This window comes from Pongo abelii, chromosome 2, assembly GCF_028885655.2.
Source record: "Pongo abelii isolate AG06213 chromosome 2, NHGRI_mPonAbe1-v2.0_pri, whole genome shotgun sequence".
NCBI classification, from domain to species: domain Eukaryota; kingdom Metazoa; phylum Chordata; class Mammalia; order Primates; family Hominidae; genus Pongo; species Pongo abelii.
This window is the reverse complement of record NC_085928.1, coordinates 164,140,182-164,163,878: the sequence shown is the minus strand read 5'-3', so window position 1 is coordinate 164,163,878 and position 23,697 is coordinate 164,140,182. Positions and strand designations below refer to the sequence as shown.

At 37.9% G+C, this 23,697-nt stretch overlaps 1 protein-coding gene across 1 annotated transcript; it reads left to right on the top strand.

Moving 5' to 3' along the window:
• The first annotated feature begins 15,222 nt into the window (after nt 1-15,222).
• GPR149 (G protein-coupled receptor 149) lies at nt 15,223-23,600 on the top strand. The gene is made up of 3 exons (XM_024244930.3): nt 15,223-16,023; nt 16,948-17,140; nt 23,143-23,600. Exons 1-3 carry the CDS (start codon nt 15,223-15,225, stop codon nt 23,598-23,600), a joined length of 1,452 nt encoding a protein of 483 aa, XP_024100698.2.
• The last annotated feature ends 97 nt before the right edge of the window (nt 23,601-23,697 follow it).

The window sequence follows — 23,697 nt, the reverse complement described above, 5'->3', positions numbered from 1 at the left end:
TAATCTTTGTCTATTAACTTGTCTATATCCCTAACCTTTCTGGGCTGACCATATTTCTTTAAATTCCAGTGCCTTGACACAAGCACCAGAATACATCTGCTTGGACACCTCAAATCCAAGTCCCCTATGTATTCTCTTTCTTCCATCCCTTTTCTCTCTTCTCCCCTCTCCCTCTCTCTCTGTCACTTTCCTCTTCCCTTTCTCTCCTCTCTTTTCATTGCAAAGCATATTAATCTGAGCATCAAATGGAGAATTTAATTGTATATACAGTGACCCTTGTTATTCTGATCTGCTTTTCATCTGAGCTTTAAAAGTTCTTCAAAATAGATATTATTATGTTTATGAAGATAGTGGAATTCAGCAATAGATTAAGTGACTTGATGAAGGAGTCAAAGAAATCCACAATGAGACATTTAGGTTATCAGATTCCAACTTCTCCACCACAGTAACTAGAGAATTGATATCACTTTTCACTTTTGCAGGGCTCTTATTTTCAAGCCCGCACTATGTTTTTCTTTCATTCAAAATTTTAAAAAATCCTTCATAAATGCTTCACTTCAAATGCACCTAAAGTTTGGGCATGGTGGCTCATGCCTGTAATCTCAGAACTTTGGAGGCCAAGGCAGACAGATCACTTGAGCCCAGGAGTTCAAGACCAGCCTGGGCAACAGAGTGAGACCTCGTCTCTACACAAAAATCAAAAAACGAGGTGGGAGGATGGTTTGAGTTTGGGAGGTCGACGCTACAATGAACCATGATTGCACCACTGCACTCCTGAATACACCCAAACTAGGGGTATTTCTCACTACATATCTTAAAGAACTTCCACCTTTGTGAGTAGACAAAGCATGAGGAAAATGAGGGAGATCAATTTAATTTCTAATTGTCACTGAACTGCAGTGAACAAATGATTTTGTTTGCATGCTTTAACATCTCAAGTGTAGAGCTTGGACAAAACCTAACTTTTTCTTAGGAAACTAAAAGCTACTGAGGTAATTTTTGTAAGAATTTGGAGCTCAATGATACTAAATGGAAAGAAAGAACAGGAGGCCATCTGCTGATTTAGGAACTGTAAAATGTGTATTCCCTCAAGAAGTTCTCTTCCCTAGCAATCACTCTGATTTATTGAGGCTCACAGTATGTTTGGAAAGGCAAGAAATCTAGAGAATAGGGCAGAAAAATAAAGCACCTACCGTCCTGTCCCAATAAGCCAGGGTTCTGTCTCTGAATAATCAGGTTCAATCCTAACCTCTTCGATTACCAGCAGTGTGGCTATAGGCCTCTGTCTGGAAAATGGGGCTAAACCTAATACCCATACCATAAGACTGTGAAATTAAATTAGTTAATACATGTAAATAACTTAGAAGAATGCCTAGCACATTATAAGAATTAAAATATTAGCCACTGATATTGTTGCCATTAATATTATTAATAATTATACATAATTTATGTATAAATATATTTTATTACATAATATAGCATATTATTATGTATTTTAGAATAGACAGGGTGTATGGATATGTCTAAATCTCACAAATGACCCAAACATTCTACCAATCAGAGATAATTTTACATTGAAATATTCCTCCTTCATATAAACTAAGAATCAACAAAATGTTTTTTGAAAAGGGCCAGATAGTAAATATTTTTGTCTTTCTTGTTCACATAGCTCCTTTCAGAGCTACTCAGAGTTAAACTCTGTTGTTGCAGCTTGAATGCAGCCATTTAAGAAAAAATAAATGAATGGGTGTGACTGTGTTCTGATAAAACTTTATGTACAAAAACAGGTCATAGTTTGCCAACCCCTAAAATAAACCAAGAAATGTTTCAAAATCCTTGTTTTAACCTAGTGAGGAAAGCTTAGACCTCAATAACACAGTTACTTTTCTGATGAAAGACATAAGATAAAACATATTTTCCATTACATGCTCCAGATATCACCTCAAGACAAGATAATTATGCTTAAAGAGTGCACAGAGTGATCAGGTTAAAAAGCAAAGCTGTAGCACTTGGCAAAGAGAGAAATTACTTCCAGGGCAATGTATGTCATTCATTTTGCAAAGGATTGGAAAGAGCAACCATCTTTGAGAACATGGTTGATTAACTTTTGGTACTTAAAGTAAACTTTGAGCAATTGTAGGTGTAGAAAGTGAGGTATTTCTGAAAATGCTAAGAAAGGCATTATTTTAAAAGGAGCAATATCCCAATACATCCTGGTATGGGACAGAAATAATGAGGGTGTAGGGGATGGTACATCATCATCAAGGATTAGCATAACATAAACCATACAAGATGAAGAGAAAGGGACTCTATCAGAAACAAAAACCATTGTCATAACTACATAACAGTTTTCACCAGCTCTCAAATAAAAAAGAAACTAAAAATTAATAGCAGAACTCCCTTGCATATCATTTACAGTGATGATAATTAGCTCAGGGTAATATTCTATTCTTGAAATACTGAGATGTTTGAAAGAATTTCTGTGAAATCTTGTAACTCAAGTGGACCTCATAATAAGGCACAAGGGTTCCCCCTGCATTACCTCATCACTAACTTAAGGCTTAGTCAACTTTATTTTTTTGCATCAGAACATTCTCATCCCAAGCATTATTTATTATATTGAGTCCCTTGGGATGAGAGGTTATTTTCAAAAAGAGGAATTTAAGGAAGGTGATAATATGAAAAATGATTAGACTGTAAGATTCACAAGAACAGTAACTACAATGTTCTGTTTACCACTAATGTACATTGTCTGATTGCTAGACACTCAAATAGTTGTTGAATAAATGAATGAATGAATGTTTATAGTATATTATTATGTTTAGGATGGCAGTATATTATTTATATTTTTATTCTACGGGATAGGTTGAGTCATTCCCAATCCATTTAACAGCTTCACACAGCTCTATATGAAAGCTCTCTTCCAGATATGTTTATTATACAGCTAAGTAGATGTTACATAACTACTATGGTTAAGATCCATGTCCAGAATAGGTATTATTAAAACTGAATAAATAACACCCCCTAATGAGAAAGCTTTTTCTCTCTAGCTGTTCTACTTTTACACATAAACACACATATCTTGAACATTTTTGTGTCTTATCCACGGAATCGGTTAAAAAAAAAAGTAATTTCCCATTTGAGAGACCTTTAAAACAATCCCCACAAATGTCAAGTACTGTCTTTGAGCTGATAGCATATTAATCAGGTTTCTAAAGACTATATTCACAAAAAAGTCTCTCTGACTTTGAGCCATGTGAAATTGTGTCCTTAACTCATAGTTATTAGATAGTACTAAGATGTTGTAGGTTTTTAATGATACATTGAAAAAGAAGAAAATAAATCAGAGCATTTGTGTTCTCCTATGATGCCAAATTGCTAGTCACTTTCTTGGAAAGCTATCAGCTGAACAGAGTATGCATGTATTTTATATAATGTAGATATATATACAATTATATAAATTATAAATTTATATACTCATATCTATTTGTATTTATAAAATATGAATTTTATTTATATGTTTTATGCATGAAATTGAATAATTTATGGATCTTTCACTTGAGATTTGTTGATAAGTTTGTAAGCGTCTTATGCTAAGCCAGTACTCTAAAATGTTTTGGGTGCATAGCACTCTATTTCTAAAAACAAAACAAAAAAAAACCTTCATGATTAACTTTATCTATGATGCTTTATTTATTTTTATAAAACTAAATTATTTCATTTGGTCCTGTGGTAACTTTTTTATTGTCAAAGCCCCACATTGCTAAGAATGTTATTTTATAATATTCAACTATAACTTTTTACACTATTTCGTAGTCTTCGAGGATTTTCAGATATCATGCTCTGAGAATTTTTAGATATAGTGTGGACTTTTAGAGAAATAAATTGCCTGTAGTGCTTTGCAAAGATATAATTACATCAGGGCTTCATAAACTACAAGCCTAATGGAATTATTGCCATGTAATTTTCTGTAGGTTGTTTAAATTGTCTGCAATTTATTCCTGTAAAATTTCTGTAATTTAGCACTCTGTAGGTTGTTTAACAGTTTATAATACTATATAACATATAGTACATGTTTTAAATTAGCCAAAGAAGCAGTGAGATAAAAATAAGTGTCTTCACCTAAGCTATTCTGGCAGAACCATAACTTTTATTTAAATTAATGTAAATTTGCATTAACAAATTTAAAGACAGAATTCACAATCATTGAAGATATAAAGTTCCATTATAGGTGAGACAGATGAACAAAGCTCACTCACAGGAACTGAGTAAAATTTTTTAAGGCACAAAGAAGCTTCTTAGAAATCTTTCTTCATGGTCTCCTAAAAGTTATTCTGATTATAGAAAATGCACTGGGGTGGAGCCAAGATGGCCGAATAGGAACAGCTCCAGTCTACAGCTCCCAGGGTGAGCGACGCAGAAGACGAATGATTTCTGCATTTCCAACTGAGGTACCGGGTTCATCTCACTGGGGATTGTTGGACAGTGGGTGCAGAACAGTGGGTGAAGCACACCAAGCATGATCCAAAGCAGGGCGAGGCATCGCCTCTCCCAGGAAGTGAAAGGGGTCAGGGAATTCCCTTTCCTAGCCAAAAAAAGGGGTGACAGACGGCACCTGGAAAATCGTGTCACTCCCACCCTAATACTGTGCTTTTCCAATGGTCTTAGCAAACAGCAAACCAGGAGATCGTATCCTGCACCTGGCTCAGAGGGTCCTATGCCAACGGAGCCTTGCTCATTGCTAGCACAGCAGTCTGAGATCAAACTGCAAGGCAGCAGTGAGGCTAGGAGAGGGGCACCCACCATTTCTGAGGCTTGAGTAGGTAAACAAAGCAGCCTGGAAGCTTGAACTGGGTGGAGCACACCACAGCTCAAGGAGGCCTGCCTACCTCTGTAGACTCCACCTCTGGGGGCAGAGCATAGCCAAACAAAAGGCAGCAGAAACCCCTGCAGACTTAAATGTCCCTGTCTGACAGCTTTGAAGAGAGTAGTGCTTCTCCCCTCACGCAGCTTGAGATCTGAGAACAGACAGACTGCCTCCTCAAGTGGGTCCCTGACCCCCAAATAGCCTAACTGGGAGGCACCCCCCAGTAGGGGCAGACTGACACCTCACACGGCTGGGTACTCCTCTAAGACAAAACTTCCAGAGGAACGATCAGGCAGCAGGATCTGCGGTTCACCAATATCCGCTGTTCTGCAGCCTCCGCTGCTGATACCCAGGCAAACAGGGTCCGGAGTGGACCTCCAGCAAACTCCAACAGACCTGCAGCTGAGTGTCCTGACTGTTAGAAGGAAAACTAACAAATAGAAAAGACATCCACACCAAAAACCCATCTGTACGTCACCATCATCAAAGACCAAAGGTAGATAAAACCACAAAGATGGGGAAAAAACAGAGCAGAAAAACTGAAAATTCCAAAAATCAGAGCGCCTCTCCTCCTCCAAAGGAACGCAGCTCCTCACCAGCAATGGAACAAAGCTGGATGGAGAATGACTTTGACGAGTTGAGAGAAGAAGGCTTCAGACGACCAAACTACTACAAGCTAAAGGAGGAAGTTCGAACCCATGGCAAAGAAGTTAAAAAACTTGAAAAAAGATTAGATGAATGGCTAACTAGAATAACCAATGCAGAGAAGTCCTTAAAGGACCCGATGGAGCTGAAAACCATGGCAAGAGAACTACGTGACGAATGCACAAGCCTCAGTAGCCAATTCAATCAACTGGAAGAAAGGATATCAGTGATGGAAGATCAAATGAATGCAATGAAGTGAGAAGAGAAGTTTAGAGAGAAAAGAATAAAAAGAAACGAACAAAGCCTCCAAGAAATGTGGGACTATGTAAAAAGACCAAATCTACGTCTGATTGGTGTACCTGAAAGTGACAGGGAGAATGGAACCAAGTTGGAAAACACTCTGCAGGATATTATCCAGGAGAACTTCCCCAATCTAGCAAGGCAGGCCAACATTCAGATTCAGGAAATAGAGAACGCCACAGAGATACTCCTCAAGAAGAGCAACTCCAAGACACGTAATTGTCAGATTCACCAAAGTTGAAATGAGGGAAAAAATGTTAAGGGCAGCCAAAGAGAAAGGTCGAGTTACCCACAAAGGGAAGTGCATGAGAATAACAGCCAATCTCTCGCCAGAAACTCTACAAGCCAGAAGACATTGGGGGCCAATATTCAACATTCTTAAAAAAAAGAATTTTTGACCCAGAATTTGATATCCAGCCAAACTAAGCTTCATAAGTGACGGAGAAATAAAATCCTTTACAGACAAGCAAATGTTCAGAGATTTGGTTACCACCAGGCCTGCCTTAAAAAAGCTCCTGAAGGAAGCACTAAACATGGAAAAGAACAAACGGTACCAGCCACTGCAAAAACATGCCAAATTGTAAAGACCATCAAGGCTAGGAAAAAACTGCATCAACTAATGAGCAAAATAACCAGCTAACATCATAATGACAGGATCAAATTCACACATAACAATATTAACTTTAAATGTAAATGGGCTAAATGCTCCAATTAAAAGACACAGACTGGCAAATTGGATAAAGACCCAAGACCCATCAGTGTGCTTTACTCAGGAAACTCATCTCACATTCAGAGACACACATAGGCCCAAAATAAAGGGATGGAGGAAGATCTACCAAGCAAATGGAAAACAAAAAAAGGTAGGGGTTGCAATCCTAGTCTCTGATAAAACAGACTTTAAACCAACAAAGATCAAAAGAGACAAAGAAGGCCATTACATAATGGTAAAGGGATCAATTCAACAAGAAGAGCTAACTATCCTAAATATATATGCACCCAAAACAGGAGCACTCAGATTCATAAAGCAAGTCCTTAGACACCTACAAAGAGACTTAGGCTCCCACACAATAATAATGGGAGACTTTAACACCCCACTGTCAGCATTAGACAGATCAACGAGACAGAAACTTAAAAAAAGATATCTAGGAATTGAACTCAGCTCTGCACCAAGTGGACCTAATAGACATCTACAGAACTCTCCACCCCAAATCAACAGAATATGCATTCTTCTCAGCACCACACCACACCTATTCCAAAACTGACCACATAGTTGGAAGTAAGGCACTCCTCAGCAGATGTAAAAGAACAGATATTATAACAAACTGTCTCTCAGACCACAGTGCAATCAAACTAGAACTCAGGATTAAGAAACTCACTCAAAACCACTCAACGACATGGAAACTGAACAACCTGCTCCTGAATGACTACTGGGTACATAACGAAATGAAGGCAGAAATAAAGATGTTCTTTGAAAAAAACGAGAACAAAGACACAACATACCAGAATCTCTGGGACACATTCAAAGCAGTGTGTAGGGGGAAATTTATAGCACTAAATGCACACAAGAGAAAGCAGGAAAGATCTAAAATTGACACCCTAACATCACAATTAAAAGAACTGAAGAAGCAAGAGCAAACACATTCAAAAGCTAGCAGAAGGCCAGAAATAACTAAGATCAGAGCAGAACTGAAGGAGATAGAGACACAAAAAACCCTTCAAAAAATTAATGAATCCAGGAGCTGGTTTTTTGAAAAGATCAACAAAATTGATAGACCGCTAGCAAGACTAATAAAGAAGAAAAGAGAGAAGAATCAAATAGACCCAATAAAAAATGATAAAGGGATTTTACCACTGATCCCACAGAAATAAAACCTACCATCAGAGAATACTATAAACACCTCTATGCAAATAAACTAGAACATCTAGAAGAAATGGATAAATTCCTCAACACATACACTCTCCCAAGACTAAACCAGGAAGAAGTTGAATCTCTGAATAGACCAATAACAGTCTCTGAAATTGAGGCAATCATTAACAGATTACCAACCAAAAAATGTCCAGGACCAGATGAATTCACAGCCGAATTCTACCAGGTGTACAAGGAGGAGCTAGTACCATTCCTTCTGAAACTATTCCAATCAATAGAAAAAGAGGGAATCCTCCCGAACTCATTTTATGAGGCCAGCATCATCCTGATACCAAAACCTGGCAGAGACAAAACAAAAAAAGAGAATTTTAGACCAATATCCCTGATGAACACCAATGCAAAAATTCTCAATAAAATACTGGCAAACCGAATCCAGCAACACATCAAAAAGCTTATCCACCATGATCAAGTGGGCTTCATCCCTGGGATGCAAGGCTAGTTCAACATATGCAAATCAATAAACAATCCAGCATTTAAACAGAACCAAAGACAAAAACCACATGATTATCTCAATAGAAGCAGAAAAGGCCTTTGACAAAATTCAACAATGCTTCATGCTAAAAACTCTCAATAAATTAGGTATTGATGGGACGAATCTCAAAATAATAAGAGCTATCTATGACAAACCCATAGCCAATATCATACTGAATGGGCAAAAACTGGAAGCATTCCCTTTGAAAACTGGCACAAGACAGGGATGACCTCTCTCACCACTCCTATTCAACACAGTGTTGGAAGTTCTGGCCAGGGCAATCAGGCTGGAGAACGAAATAAAGGGTATTCAATTAGGAAAAGAGGAAGTCAAATTGTCCCTGTTTGCAGATGACATGATTACATATCTAGAAAACCCCATCTTCTCATCCCAAAATCTCCTTAAGCTCATAAGCAACTTCAGCAAAGTCTCAGGATACAAAATCAATGTGCAAGAATCACAAGCGTTCTTATACACTAATAACAGACAGAGAGCCAAATCATGAGTGAACTCCCATTCACAATTGCTTCAAAGAGAATAAAATACCTAGGAATCCAACTTACAAGGGATGTGAAGGACCTCTTCAAGGAGAACTACAAACCACTGCTCAAGGAAATAAAAGAAGATACAAACAAATGGAAGAACATTCCATGCTCATGGGCAGGAAGAATCAATATCGTGAAAATGGCCATACTGCCCAAGGTAATTTACAGATTCAATACCAACCCCATCAAGTTACCAATGACTTCCTTCACAGAACTGGAAAAAACTACTTTAAAGTTCATATGGAACCAAAAAAGAGCCCGCATTGCCAAGTCAATCCCAAGCCAAAAGAACAAAGCTGGAGGCATCACGCTACCTGACTTCAAACAATACTACAAGACTACAGTAACCAAAACAGCATGGTACTATTACCAAAACAGAGATATAAACCAATGGAACAGAACAGAGCCCTCAGAAATAATGCCACATATCTACAACTATCTGATCTTTGACAAACCTGACAAAAACAAGCAATGGGGAAAGGATTGCCTATTTAATAAATGGTGCTGGGAAAACTGGCTAGCCATATGTACAAAGCTGAAACTGGATCCCTTCCTTACACCTTATACAAAAATTAATTCAAGATGGATTAAAGACTTAAATGTTAGACCTAAAACCATAAAAACCCTAGAAGAAAACCTAGGCAATACCATTCAGGACATAGGCATCGGCAAGGACTTCATGTCTAAAACACCAAAAGTAATGGCAACAAAAGCCAAAATTTACAAATGGGATCTAATTAAACTCAAGAGCTTCTGCGTAGCTAATGAAACTACCATCAGAGTGAAGAGGCAACCTACAGAATGGGAGAAAATTTTTGCAATCTACTCATCTGACAAAGGGCTAATATCCAGAATCTACAATGAACTCAAACAAATTTACAAGAAAAAAACAAACAATCCCATCAGCAAGTGGGCGAAGGATATGAACAGACACTTCTCAAAAGAAGACATTTATGCAGCCAAAAGACACATAAAAAACCACTCATCATCACTGGCCATCAGAGAAATGCAAATCAAAACCACAATGAGGTACCATCTCACACCAGTTAGAATGGCGAACATTACAAAGTCAGGAAACAATAGGTGCTGGAGAGGATGTGGAGAAATAGGAACACTTTTACACTGTTGGTGGGACTGTAAACTAGTTCAACCATTGTGGAAGTCAGTGTGGCGATTCCTCAGGGATCTAGAACTAGAAATACCATTTGACCCAGCCATCCCATTACTAGGTATATACCCAAAGGATTATAAATCATGCTGCTATAAAGACACATGCACATGTATGTTTATAGCAGCACTATTCACAATAGCAAAGACTTGGAACCAACCTAAATGTCCATCAATGATAGACTGGATTAAGAAAATGTGGCACATATACACCATGGAATACTATGCAGCCATAAAAAATGATGAGTTCATGTCATTTGTAGGGACATGGATGAAGCTGGAAACCATCATTCTCAGCAAACTATCGCAAGGACAAAAAAACCAAACACCGCATGTTCTCACTCATAGGTGGGAATGGAACAATGAGAACACTTGGACACAGGAAGAGGAACATCACACACTGGGGCCTATTGTGAGGTGGGGGGAGGGGGGAGGGATAGCATTAGGAGGTATACCTAATGTTAAATGACGAGTTAATGGGTGCAGCACACCAACATGGCACATGTATACATATGTAACAAACCTGCATATTGTGCACATGTACCCTAAAACTTAAAGTATAATTTAAAAAAAAAGAAAATGCATTGAGAATGATTTTTTTCCCTCAGGAGGATATTTTAAAGAAAATGAAATTATGGCTAAGGAGAGAGTTTACAATTTTCAAAAAACTCATCACTCATATATAATAATGTTCATGAACTCAATTTACAACCTTTTACCAACCTTTATGTTTTATAATACATATAATGCATTATAAATACATATATACATTTATAATACATGTAATGCATTCTAAAACATATTTATGTATGTTGTACATACATACATAATACATTATAACACATAAAGGCTGGTAAAATATTGCAAATTAAAATTTTATAAAATGAGACATTTCAAATATTCTTTGAAAGAAAGAAACGCAGAAATAAAACTTTATGATTATCAGTATCCATTGAAAGTGTTCCCAAGGATGGAGAACTAAAAAGGAGTTACTAGCAAATATGTATCTGTTGTGATTAAGAATGCAGAACTGGAGGGAGGAGCCAAGATGGCCAAATAGAAACGTCTCCGGTCTACAGCTCCCAGCGTAAGCGACGCAGAAGACGGGTGATTTCTGCATTTCCAACTGACGTACCAGGTTCATCTCACTGGGGAGTGCCAGACAGTAGGTGTAGGACAGTGGGTGCAGCACACCGTGTGCGAGCCAAAGCAGGGCAATGCAACGCCTCACCCGGGAAGTGCAAGGAGTCAGGGAATTCCCTTTCCTAGTCAAAGAAAGCAGTGACAGATGGCACCTGGAAAATCGGGTAACTCCCACACTAATACTGCGCTTTTCCAACAGGCTTAAAAAACGGCACACCAGGAGATTATATCCCGCACCTGGCTTGGAGGGTCCTATGCCCACAGAGTCTCGCTCATTGCTAGCACAGCACTCTGAGATCAAACTACAAGGTGGCAGCGAGGCTGGGGGAGGGGTGCCCGCCATTGCCAAGTTAGTTGTTTGATTAGGTAAATAAAGTGGCCCGGAAGCTCGAACCCAGCCCACCAACGTGGCACATGTATACATATGTAACAAACCTGCACATTGTGCACATGTACCCTAAAACTTAAAGTATAATAATAATAAAATTAAAAAAAAGAATGCAGAACTAAACTACAATTCTAAAATCTAACTTAATAATTGTGTGACTTTGGGCAAATCAATTAATCTCTCATGCCTCTGTTTGCTCACATATGAAAGAGAAGCAATAATATATCTAACAATATTGGGATGAGCTGGGATATTATCCATTATCAGTCAACTCCACAAATTCAGTGATTTACACAACAAATTTTACCTCTCATTCATACAAAATTTGCTTTTGGTTCATACAGATCTCCAGAGCAAGCCTTAATCTCTCAGTTGGCTCAATATTTCAGGCTGCTTGAATCTTATACTACCTTCATATAAACAGGAGCCTCCATGCTATCACAGAGAAGGAGAAATCATGCAGACCCAAGCATTAGTTCTTGCTGGCTTCCACCTCTTATTAGATGACAATGTTGATTATTGTAATGTAGGCAGGAAATAAAACAGAGATAAGGTTAACCTGAACTTTTAAAAATTGTATCATTTAATTTTAGAACTGGAAAGGTCTCTAAAAATAATCCAGTCAAATCCCTCACTATGCTTTGAATGTGTCCCCCAAAGCTCATGTGTTGAAAACTTAATACAGGTGCAAGAGTCTTGGAAAGTGGGGCCTAAAAAAAGATGATTCGATCACGAGGGTTCTGCTCTTATGAGTGAATTAAGGCCATTACCTCAGAAGTGGGTTAGTTACAGAAGGTGGGCTTGTTATAAAAGTGAGACTATGTGCAGAGGCTCACACCTATAATCCCAACACCTTAGGAGGCCGAGGTAGGTGGATCACTTGAGGCCAGGAGTTTGAGACCAGCCTGGGCAACATAGTGAGACCTTGCCGCTAAAAAATACAAAAAAAAACATAACTGGGCATGGTTGCTCAAACCTGTATTTCCAACTACTTGGAAGGCTAAGGCAGGAGACTCACTTGAGCCCAGGAGTTGGAGGCTTTGGTGAGCTATGATGGTGCCACTGCCACTCCAACCTGGGTGACAGAGCAAGACCCTGGCTCTTTAAAAAAAAAAAAAGTGAGTTCAGCCCCCTCTTTCTCTCTCTCTTTCTTTCTCTCATGCTCTCTTGCCCTTCTACCTTCTACCATGGGATGATGCAGCAAGAAGGTCCTTGCAAGATGCTGGAAACTTGATATTGGATTTCCCAGCCTCCAGAACTATGAGAAATATTTTTTTCTTTATAAATTTCACAGTCTGTGGTATTCTGTTTTGGCAACACAAAATGGACTAAGACACCTCTTTATTTTACAGATGCAGAAACAGACACCCAGAGAAAGTACAAGAATTCTTGTCCTAGGTTACCTATCCTGCAATAGCAGAGTCTAAAGTTAAATTCAGATATCTCTACTAGCTCTCTCCTGGCTGCAGTTCTACTACCAACCTTTGGAAATGTGCTAAAGCATTCTTGTTTCTTCTGTAATAGCCCAAAGAACAGTACAACATGGTGATTAAGTATCACTTTTCCAAATTTATATTTAATGGAAAACCCAGAAATGATAATAATAATAGGGGAAATGTTCTCAGACCTGAAATGGTACTACAGTAGCTATTATTAATTTCTATTCATTGTATATTAACAATCTGAGACTTATTGTCCAACCTAACTGAAAATGCAGGATTCAATACCATATTGAAGAATAATATTTTTGCTATGGCAAGGAAGAATAATGTTTGTGAGAAGAGGCAGAATGGCATGTCATGGAACTTTGAAGTCTTCAGAAATAAGATTTGTTTTTCATCATACTTTCTGAATCAACATTATTTTAAAATGAATGTACTCCCAACCTTTCCTACTCACACAGCCCTACACAGTCTATACTATCAGTAGGGAGAGCTAGAGTGCTGAGCTAGCTGTTACATGTGTTTTTTGTTTCCATTTGCTGAGTGAGGGGGAAAATCAAACAATCAACATATCAAGATAAGTGAAATACCTGCTGTGTTTATTGAAGGGTGTGGCTGGTAATGACTAATGCAACCATTTTCTACTTGAACAGATTCAGGTTCAAAATGATACTTCGGTTATTTCTAAAATGAAAAGAATGATCGCAGTTCTATTACCACTTCCAGTTATTAAATCATTATCATATCAACTGTTTCCTTTCCCTTCCCCTGTTTCCATTTAGACCTCCAGCACTATATGGGAATGCAGCCATCTGGTCATGAGGTTAAGCTGAGAAGAATGCTGCCCTAAAGCATCCTGGGAAATGCTGGACCAGAAGTACTTCTGTTAGTTACTTCTTTGCTAAATCATGCATCTTGCAAAATTGACCATTAAGAGATACAACTATTGTATGTCCCAAATACTCTGGTTAAAAATGTGGGGTGATCTTCCTTTTAGGCCCTATGTAATATCTTCCGACTTTATGGATACTTAGACATATCATTTATTCCAATGACAGCCTGCTTACTTGATGCCATTGACAGAAAATAGTTATAAATAAATGTCTAAAGCTAGTGTGGCTCTATCCAAAGATTCTGTATAATCCCGTTTAGAGTGATGAGGACTGTAATGACAATCTTAAGTACACTATTTTTTTTTAAAGAAATCTGATACATCTTACTCTTATACATGGGATTGATGATATTCTTCCTCCAACGGATTATGAACCAGGAAGTCTAGGTAAGAATAAAAGCAGTCCCTTAGTTACTGGAGTAGCTTAGACCTCTCACAGGTGATATTTGTAGTTCACATCAAGCCTGAGCAAGTATTTGGGCTAGTTTTACATGTTGAAACCAAAGGGGAAGCTTAGCAAGTACACCGTTTCTTGCTTTGAAAGAGTCAGTCTAAGATATACGTATATCATTTTGTTCACACACTGAACTCCCCTCCCTTTTTTTCCTGCTTCTCTCCTGCTTGGAGCTGACTCCTCCTTCCTGCAGCTCCGAGGATCACAGGCTGATTGAAGAACACAGCGGTTCAGATGGGATTCTGTGCACCAGCTCCCTCTGACTGGCTCGCGCTCGCCCTCTCTCTCTCTCTCTACCTTCAAAGCTGAAACCTACCTGACAATCTCCTGCCTTTGAATCCAGCTCTGGAACCAAATGCATCATTTTACTGCTCTTAAAAGTGAACAGAGTTTGATTATCTCAAGCTACAAGCTGCTTTGCTCCATAAGAAGGACCCCAAAGGATCCAGACATCATTGGTTTTTAATGTACCTGAAGAGTTTTTCTTTTTTTTTTTTTTTTTGGCTTTCTTCCCTGAAACTTGATGGTGGGAAGGAGTTTTTGCTTTGTTTTTAATTGGAATGTTGAAAAGTTGTTCGGGGTTTTTTTTTTTTTATGCTTGAAATGGAACATAATTTTTAAATATAGCTTGAGTCAGAACTAAAGGAGACATGCCTAACCATTTCCTGCAGGACTGACCAGAAGAACATCTAGAGGGGAACTTGGTAGGAGGAATGAAATCTGATTTGCAGCAGCCGGTCTTTCTTTTGAGAAAATTATCAGACTCATTGATAAGGGAAATTAAATATTGACCAAGGACAATGCCTTTATTTCTCAGTAACTTATCAACAAATGACTCTAGCCTGTGGAAAGAGAATCATAATTCTACGGACCTTTTAAATCCGCCAGGAACCCTGAATATCTATCTTTTTTGCTTGACATGTCTCATGACTTTTGCAGCCTTGGTGGGCAGCATTTATTCACTAGTTTCCCTGCTGAAAATGCAGAACAGAACTGTTGTGTCCATGCTTGTGGCTTCCTGGTCTGTGGATGATCTCATGAGCGTCCTGTCGGTGACGATCTTTATGTTTTTGCAGTGGCCAAACGAGGTCCCCGGTTACTTCCAATTTCTGTGCACCACCTCTGCCTTATTGTATTTATGCCAGGGCCTCTCTAGCAACTTGAAGGCGACTCTCCTAGTCTCTTACAACTTTTATACGATGCACAGAGGTGTGGGGAGCCAGACAGTCTCCAGAAGATCGGGCCAGGTGCTCGGCGTGGCGGTAACCGTGTGGACAGCCAGTCTGCTGCTCTCGGCGCTCCCGCTGTGCGGCTGGGGCGCCTTCGTGCGCACGCCCTGGGGCTGCCTGGTGGACTGCTCCAGCTCCTACGTGCTGCTCCTCTCTACCGTGTACGCTTTGGCCTTCGGACTCCTCGTGGGCCTCTCAGTCCCACTCACTCACCGATTGCTGTGTTCGGAGGAGCCGCCGAGACTCCACTCCAACTACCAGGAAATTTGCCGTGGAGCTTCAATTCCTGGGACCCCTCCTACTGCGGGGAGAGTGGTTTCCCTGTCCCCAGAGGATGCTCCGGGCCCGAGTCTGCGGCGCTCTGGGGGATGCTCTCCGAGCTCGGACACCGTGTTCGGACCGGGTGCGCCCGCTGCCGCTGGGGCTGAAGCCTGCAGGCGTGAGAACCGGGGGACTCTCTATGGCACCAGGAGCTTCACCATGAGCGTAGCGCAGAAGCGCTTCGCTTTGATCCTAGCGCTTACAAAAGTCGTCCTTTGGCTGCCCATGATGGTAAAAGTGCAGTTTCTCACAAAGCGCGAGTGTGTGTGCCAGACAGTGTAAATGAGTGTTGGGACCGGCTTGGGGAGTCACCAAGAGACACACAGTGAAGTCCGCTTCCAAGTGTATCTCGCTGGGTTTTAGACATGCACTTAGAAGAAGGCAGTTCGGGATAGGGCTAGTTGGCTTCGAAACCTTTCAAATGCATTTGAAATGTTTCTCCTTTCAAAAGTCAGGGGCGTGTGGATCGCTTTCCGTCGCGAGCGACTTAGTTTTCCCTATCGGTGGTGGCCAAGGATATTGTCTCACACAGCAAAATCTGAGAGTATTCAGAAAAGGAGAGAGGGAATTAAAAGGTTTTTTTCTCCTCAACCTTCTGTCATCCCTTTCTCGCCGTTCCATTCCCGCCTGGAGAGGACGACGCCCATCTCCAGCAGGGCGGGATAGAGGGGAAGAGAGATCAGTTGTGGAGGGAGAAGACAGGGGACAAAACAGGCTTTTGTTCCTCCTTCCAGGAGGAAGCCGATTAGGAGGTGGCAGAGTGGCGCCCCGCTGTGACGAGCGCGCATGGGCGGAGATGAGGGTCCAGGGAGGCGACAAAGGCCATTCGGAGAATCAGATGCGGGTTTCACGGACGGCTGTTTCTCAGCTAGCGTCCTCCACGTTGTAGACTGTGCCTTTCTGGTGGAGTCTTGAATAGGCAGCGGGCGCAGATCCGGCGCTCAAAAGCTGAAACCCCTCCCAACCCTGGGGGTGTGCCCCGCCGTGCCCAGGAGCCCATCACCAAGGACAGGGAGCCAGCTCCGTAGCAGAGGTCCCCGCTGTCCATCAGGAGAAGGAACTGGAAAGGGAACTGAGGCAGCGTGCGTGGAGAAAAGGCTTGAGAAGTACAAAGTATAATTTTAGGTTAGGTCTGAAGTTCTCTTGCCCTTGCAGATGCACATGGTGATCCAGAACGTCGTGGGGTTTCAGAGCCTTCCCTTGGAGACATTCAGCTTTCTACTTACCCTGCTGGCCACCACTGTAACCCCAGTGTTTGTCTTGTCCAAACGCTGGACCCACTTGCCCTGTGGCTGCATCATCAACTGCAGGCAGAACGCATATGCAGTGGCGTCCGATGGGAAAAAAAGTAAGTCCTCAACACTGCAGTGATTGGCAGCAATATGCATTCAGTGACTTTAAGAAAAGTGGTCTATTAACTAAGTTGCCTCAGTAGGGGATGGACAGTCCAAGGATAAATGTAAGTGGTAAATAGTGAGAAGAAATTATAACATGAAACAATCACTGCAACAGTTTGGGGGTAGATTTTAAATGCAGCTGGTTTTGAAAAACCCCATGAAGTGCTTGTGGCACTGAATAACTATTTTAGGTAGAAAAAAAAAAGGAAAGACTAGAATTCATTCAGCACACCATGTCAACAAAGGCACTTAGATGATACATTCACCATAGTTCTTAGTCCAGAAAAGAAAATATATTCCCCTCCCAAGTCTAGAATGAGACGCAGCATTGCTATAAGAAGCTTGCATTTGAAAAAGGATTATTAACCCTCCGAAAGGAGTTGAAAACTCATTATATTATAACATTATTATGCAATGGAACAGTAAAGAAAGGCATTTTTGTTGTTTTACTGCTAGTATTCTTCCAGGGTTTTGGAAAGTTTTCAGAGTAAGGAATCAGAGTGCTTGAAAACAGTTCCAAAACAAATTGTAAGTGTAGGCCTCTCTCTCTCTCTGTCACACACACACACACACACACACACACACACACACCCTGGTCCAAACATAAAAACAAGCAAAACCCTCAGTTTCAAAAAAAAGCCACAAGTGACAGTTTGTTACTGTGTGTTCATGTATGAATCTAGCCAAGTTATTTACTTAAAGAAGATTCTGTGTTCTGAAGAGTACACCTAGAATGAGAGTGGAAAGCAGGGTCCCTTCCAGAACTCCCTACAGTGTAATTGTTCCCATATGCTAAGACAGGAAAAGTGTTGACGAATGAGCTGTATATTTTGACTCTGCCAGGAAGAAAAAGGAGATTATTGTATTATTCCAGACAAAATATAGGATGGTCTATCACTTAATAAATCTGAGAATGCATTAGTGTATGCTGCATTAACTGTCCTATTAATTGTCCTTTGCTCAGAGTATGCAAGTATATTATTCTTTAACAGAGATGAAGGTTAAATAAAAACAGTCCATCTCAGGCTATTTTAGGGTTGCAAAATCCAGAGGATATCAAAGTGTACTCTGCAATCAATTCAACGACAAAGTTATTTTATATAATTAGCCATGAATTGGCCATTTTTTCCATGTCATAGTGATGGCATTTAAAATTTAGAATGTCTAGATATTTTTCAAATGACCAGAAAATTTTTTTTGTTAAGAATGCCATTAAGTTTTATTAGTAGTAGATGGCAGATGCATTTGTCTTTAAAATAACCTTAGAACTTATAATAATGATGTGTCTCTAAAGATTAATATCCAGAGCAACAGTGACAGAGAACATTAATAATAAACCCTTATGGGCCACTTATAAAAACATATAACATAAAGGAAACAATTCACAAACCTCAAAACTCTAACATTCTAATAAATCTTAGCATTTTGCCACTAAACTAGTGAACCAGCCCGGTCTTACAACATCTAAAATTGTGAGAGGGATGAGTCTAGTGCCAGTGAAAATGAAAAGTCATAATGAATTGGTTGAAGGCAGTCATTTTTAAGAAGTGGGGACCAGCCATCTCAGAGCTGAAAACAAAGCAAACAACAGACTTATTCTTGTAAATGACCTATGAAATATTCTACTTTCTGTACTGCACAGACAAAAGAGTCTTACGGCAGGCTAGCAGAATCAACAGTCACACTCATATCACAGGTTTGAAATTAAAAATATGTCTTTTGAGATCAAAATAATATTTTTTTCTAAAATTACCATTGCTTTTATTTGTGTTTATTTTAAAATTCCAAAGAAGGACTTGAAATATGAAGGCTTATGAAAAAGAAGCATGGCTTCACAAATAAAACATTGTGAGAAACTTTAGTTTAAGATGCTTATAGTTCAAATGGCTCCATTCCCACTTATGATCCAGGCTGTGATATCAGAAAATTCTGACAATAACAATGATGTGTTTCTACTGTCTGAGAAGCCACCATCAATTTTCCTATTGATAGTGTAACACAACAAAATTTTAAAACCCCAAAGGTAGCACATGCTTAGGTGGGCCAGGTGGTTGATCAGCTAGAGTATCTTAATTCTTCGATGGTTCGAGTTTTATGTTTAAACTTTTTGTCCATAACAAACTAAGATTCCCTCTCTTTACATCCTTTATCAGTCAGTGAACTTCAGAAGAAAGAGAGAGAAAATATTTTTTTCTAACATATTTATCATAGGTTAATGTTGAAGATGTAAATATAATTATACATCTCAACTTCACTAAATGGGAACTGACAGAAGTGCAACCAGAAAATGAATGTGAGCAGTGGAAAATAATTTGCAGAAATAATAATCCTCTCCTGTTTCCAACAATCTGTATTACTAGTGTCTCAAAAGTGTTTTGTTGTTGTTGTTGTTGTTTTGTTTTGTTTCTCAAATGATTTTAACATAGAGATCTCAGGCAGTAGACATACTGTTTGGATATGGCTTTCAGACTCATTTTGTTTGCCTGACATGACATTTTTTAAATTAAACAGCTAAATGTCAAACACATTGTATAAAAAACAGATTTTTGTTCTTTATTTTTTTGACAAAATGATAGTATCTGGTAAGTGACATTACTCTGAAGAATGATTTGTTTTTATAAGTTGATGTAATTACTCACATCTAAAATTGTAATTGGCAAGATGTGATTAAAAGCAGAAGACTAGAGCTAATTCATATTTTATCAAGGATTTTGGAAGAATAAAGATTTTGCTTTTAAGAACAAAAAATTATATTTATTTTTAAGATGTTTAGTATAAATTTCAAAAGATTCTGGACAATATTCTGATGGCTTTTAAGTTTCTTGCAAATTATTAATCAATGAAAGATCTCTGACTTTCACAGACACACACACGAAATACAAAAAAAAGTTTTTAAAAAATCTCAACTATGTATTTTTTTTAGTGATATAAAAGTAGGAGTCAGGAACTGTAGCACTGTCAAGGCCTTCCTCCTATAAATAAATCAATATTATAAAGATACCATTTTTTTGAAATCATATGTTATTCAGCTAGCATCATTGAGTCAAGGCTAACCTAACAAACCATTCCTGTCACAACAAGCATGATTCCTACAGGTTGCTTCACTCATTCATTAATTCACTCACTCAATAAATAAATATTCATTAGGGAAAAAGTCACTATGTGTCTAGCGCTGTGCTGCATGTTCAATAAGGAACAGAAATTCCCAACCCATGACCCATGAGCTGAATTTGGTTCAAAGATCTGGTTTTTAACCAATTTTTATTGTTACTTAAAACTAATTTTAATTATGGACCAAAATTTTAAGATCAGGATATTTTACATCAAGTCTATGAACCTGGTTTGTCTGAAAAATTAGAATTATTGACAACACAACCCCTAATCTCCCCACAACTGGCTGGAGCTGAGAATCCTCCTTAGATGGAGGAAGAACTTTCCCATTTGCCTTTGTTAATAATTAAAGCATAGGAGATATACCTAATGTAAATGACAAGTTAATGGGTGCAGCACACCAACATGGCACATGTATACATACGTAACAAACCTGCACGTTGTGCACATGTACCCTAGAGCTTAAAGTATAATAATAATAAAAAATAATAATAATAATGTTACCTAAATGGCCCCATAGACACTTTTTATTTTATATTTTTGGTTCATTTAAAAAAAGACCTAGTCTTTACCCTCAAAGAACTTAAAAATGATTAGTTTTGACTCTGATTCTCATATTTTCTTCAACATAATTTTGATTATTAACTATATTGTTTTAATTTGTTTTTATAGGGATTTGCCCCCTTAAAACCAGCCTCTCATCTTACATTGTCAACTTTATGATATTATAACCTATTATCTCACGTTCAGGTACATTAGTTATTTCAGGCAGAATTTGCCATTGAAGTGATAAGTCACTAACAAGAAATGTTTTCATTGATTATACTTTGTAATTACTGTATTTCCTCTGACTTAAAAACAGCACATTGTGTAATTCTGCTTCCATTAACATAATTCTTTCATGGGTCTGATTAGCAAGAAAGCAATTTCAAATAAAGACAAATAACTCCAATTCTGAAAACAGCTAGCTTTAAATTCATATCATTTTACCTGTAAGCAATCTTCAGTAGCTTTCGTCTGTCACCCCCTGTTTTCTCCAGTGTAAAATAGAATCAATACGTTTTTTACTATGTAGGGTTGTTGGTGTGTTAAATGAGATAATCGATGTGCAAAATGGCCTCAGAATGTTCTATCACATCATGGTCTCTTGATAATCCTCCTTTCTTTTCATAGCCTACCTCACACTGCCCCTTGTCCCTTGTGACATGGAGGTGAAGTCTCCTTTGACACATTCTGCACACTCCTTCAAAAACATTACTCATTTTTGCTTTATATATTTGAGATTACAATGTGCAACTAATAAAATTATAGTCATAGACATCAATTTTATCATGTTATATCACAAAATTGGGATTTTTTGACAGCATTTGTTTTCTTAATGGCCTTGAAATGACAATTTGTCACTTTCTATCTTTTTTGGAGAAAAAGAGAAACCCATCAATAATTTAAACATCCTTTTAGTTCCTTCACCTTTCACATTCTTAAAGCAAGTTAAACAGTATAACTTAATTTTACTTGACTATGTTACTAGAAAAGGTCAGTAAAAATCTAAATGAGACAGTATATAAAATATGAACATCTGTTTCTACTTTTAGTTTTTCTTTGAATCAAACTTGTTCTTGTTTGTGTTCTGGCTCAAACAACAATGAATGATACTAATAAATTCTATTTTTCAGTCAACAGAATTGGTTTATAAATCTTAGATTCTGAGAAACATTTCAGTAATAGAATCAGCATATGAATGACACTTGGGTATATTGCAAAATGGATCAAATTTTACTTATCTTTTCCATAGAAAGATGATAGCTTTTCATACATTTTTTCTATCAAAGATAGCTAAATGTCTCAGTATAAAACACAGAGCTATCAAAGTAGAAAATATGTTTAAACAAACCATGTTTTGACAGATGAAAGCACAAACATTAAATTATATCTTGTCTACCACCTTGATATAACTTCATTCTTAATATATAAAACTTATCTAGCATTTAATGACATTCAACATAAAAATTGTATCACTTTCTGTCACTTTCTTGCTTTTTATTCTAAGACTTTGCATCACTCCACCAACTAATAGTACTATAATTATGATTTCATCATATTTCACCTGATTTAAATCATAAAAAGTTTTATGCATTCCTGCTAAACTCTTCTTGTAATAATCAGCTTTATAGACATTGTAAAGTGCTTCAATTTACAAAAAATATTAATCCATCTAATTTTTTACCAGTTCATTTCACATTTATTTGTATCAGAAATGTACATGTTATTTTTTAAAATTTAAAAGCTGTTTTGCAGCATAGTCTAATTTTTAATGTATGCATTTATAGACATATAGATGACAAAAAATTATATACCAAAATATTTAAAGACGTTATATTTATTGGTGGTATTCTTAGCTGAATAACTCACATAATATTAAGGCTACTTGATAATTAATTTCTAGCAAAATAAAATGTATAAATAATATCTCTTATCCCAAAATATAAGGAAATGTGCAAAATAATTGGTAGACTAAGAAAAGCTAAAACAATGTATTTGAGAATTTCCTAATGTATGGCTAAGTTTTTGTTATGTAAGGCTTCTTTAGAGACTGAAAGAGTTTTTAAGATTGTATGTATTTCAAGACCCTCATTGTGTAAATGAGAAAAATTAGACACAGGGTGATAAGATAATTTTGTGAGGCATAATTTCTTTGCATAACTGACAAAAAGTAAATGAAGATAGCTTTAAAATGTATAATAATCAAGTTGAATGCTTTCTATTTTTATTTGCTATGTATATCCAATGTTGTCTTTATCTACCTTACTAGCCATAAACTGTTGTTTTTATTTTTACTCAGTCAAGAGAAAAGGCTTTGAATTCAATCTATCATTCCAAAAAAGTTATGGGATTTATAAAATAGCACATGAAGATTACTATGATGATGATGAAAATTCCATATTCTATCACAACCTGATGAACTCTGAGTGTGAAACTACAAAAGACCCTCAGAGAGACAACCGTAACATCTTCAATGCTATAAAAGTAGAAATCAGCACCACGCCCTCTCTGGACAGCTCCACACAAAGAGGCATCAACAAATGCACAAATACTGATATTACAGAAGCTAAACAGGATTCCAACGACAAAAAGCGTGCGTTTTCTGACAAAACGGGAGGTGATATTAACTATGAAGAAACTACCGTTTTTGAAGGGCCAGAAAGAAGACTGTCTCATGAAGAGAGTCAGAAACCAGATCTTTCAGACTGGGAGTGGTGTAGGAGTAAATCAGAAAGAACTCCTCGTCAGGTACAGTAAAAGTTGTTCTTGCTGTTAAATTGAAAGTAATACTAAATATGATAGTCATGAAAAACATTATCAGTTGTTTGTTTTATTCAATCAAGCCCAACATTAA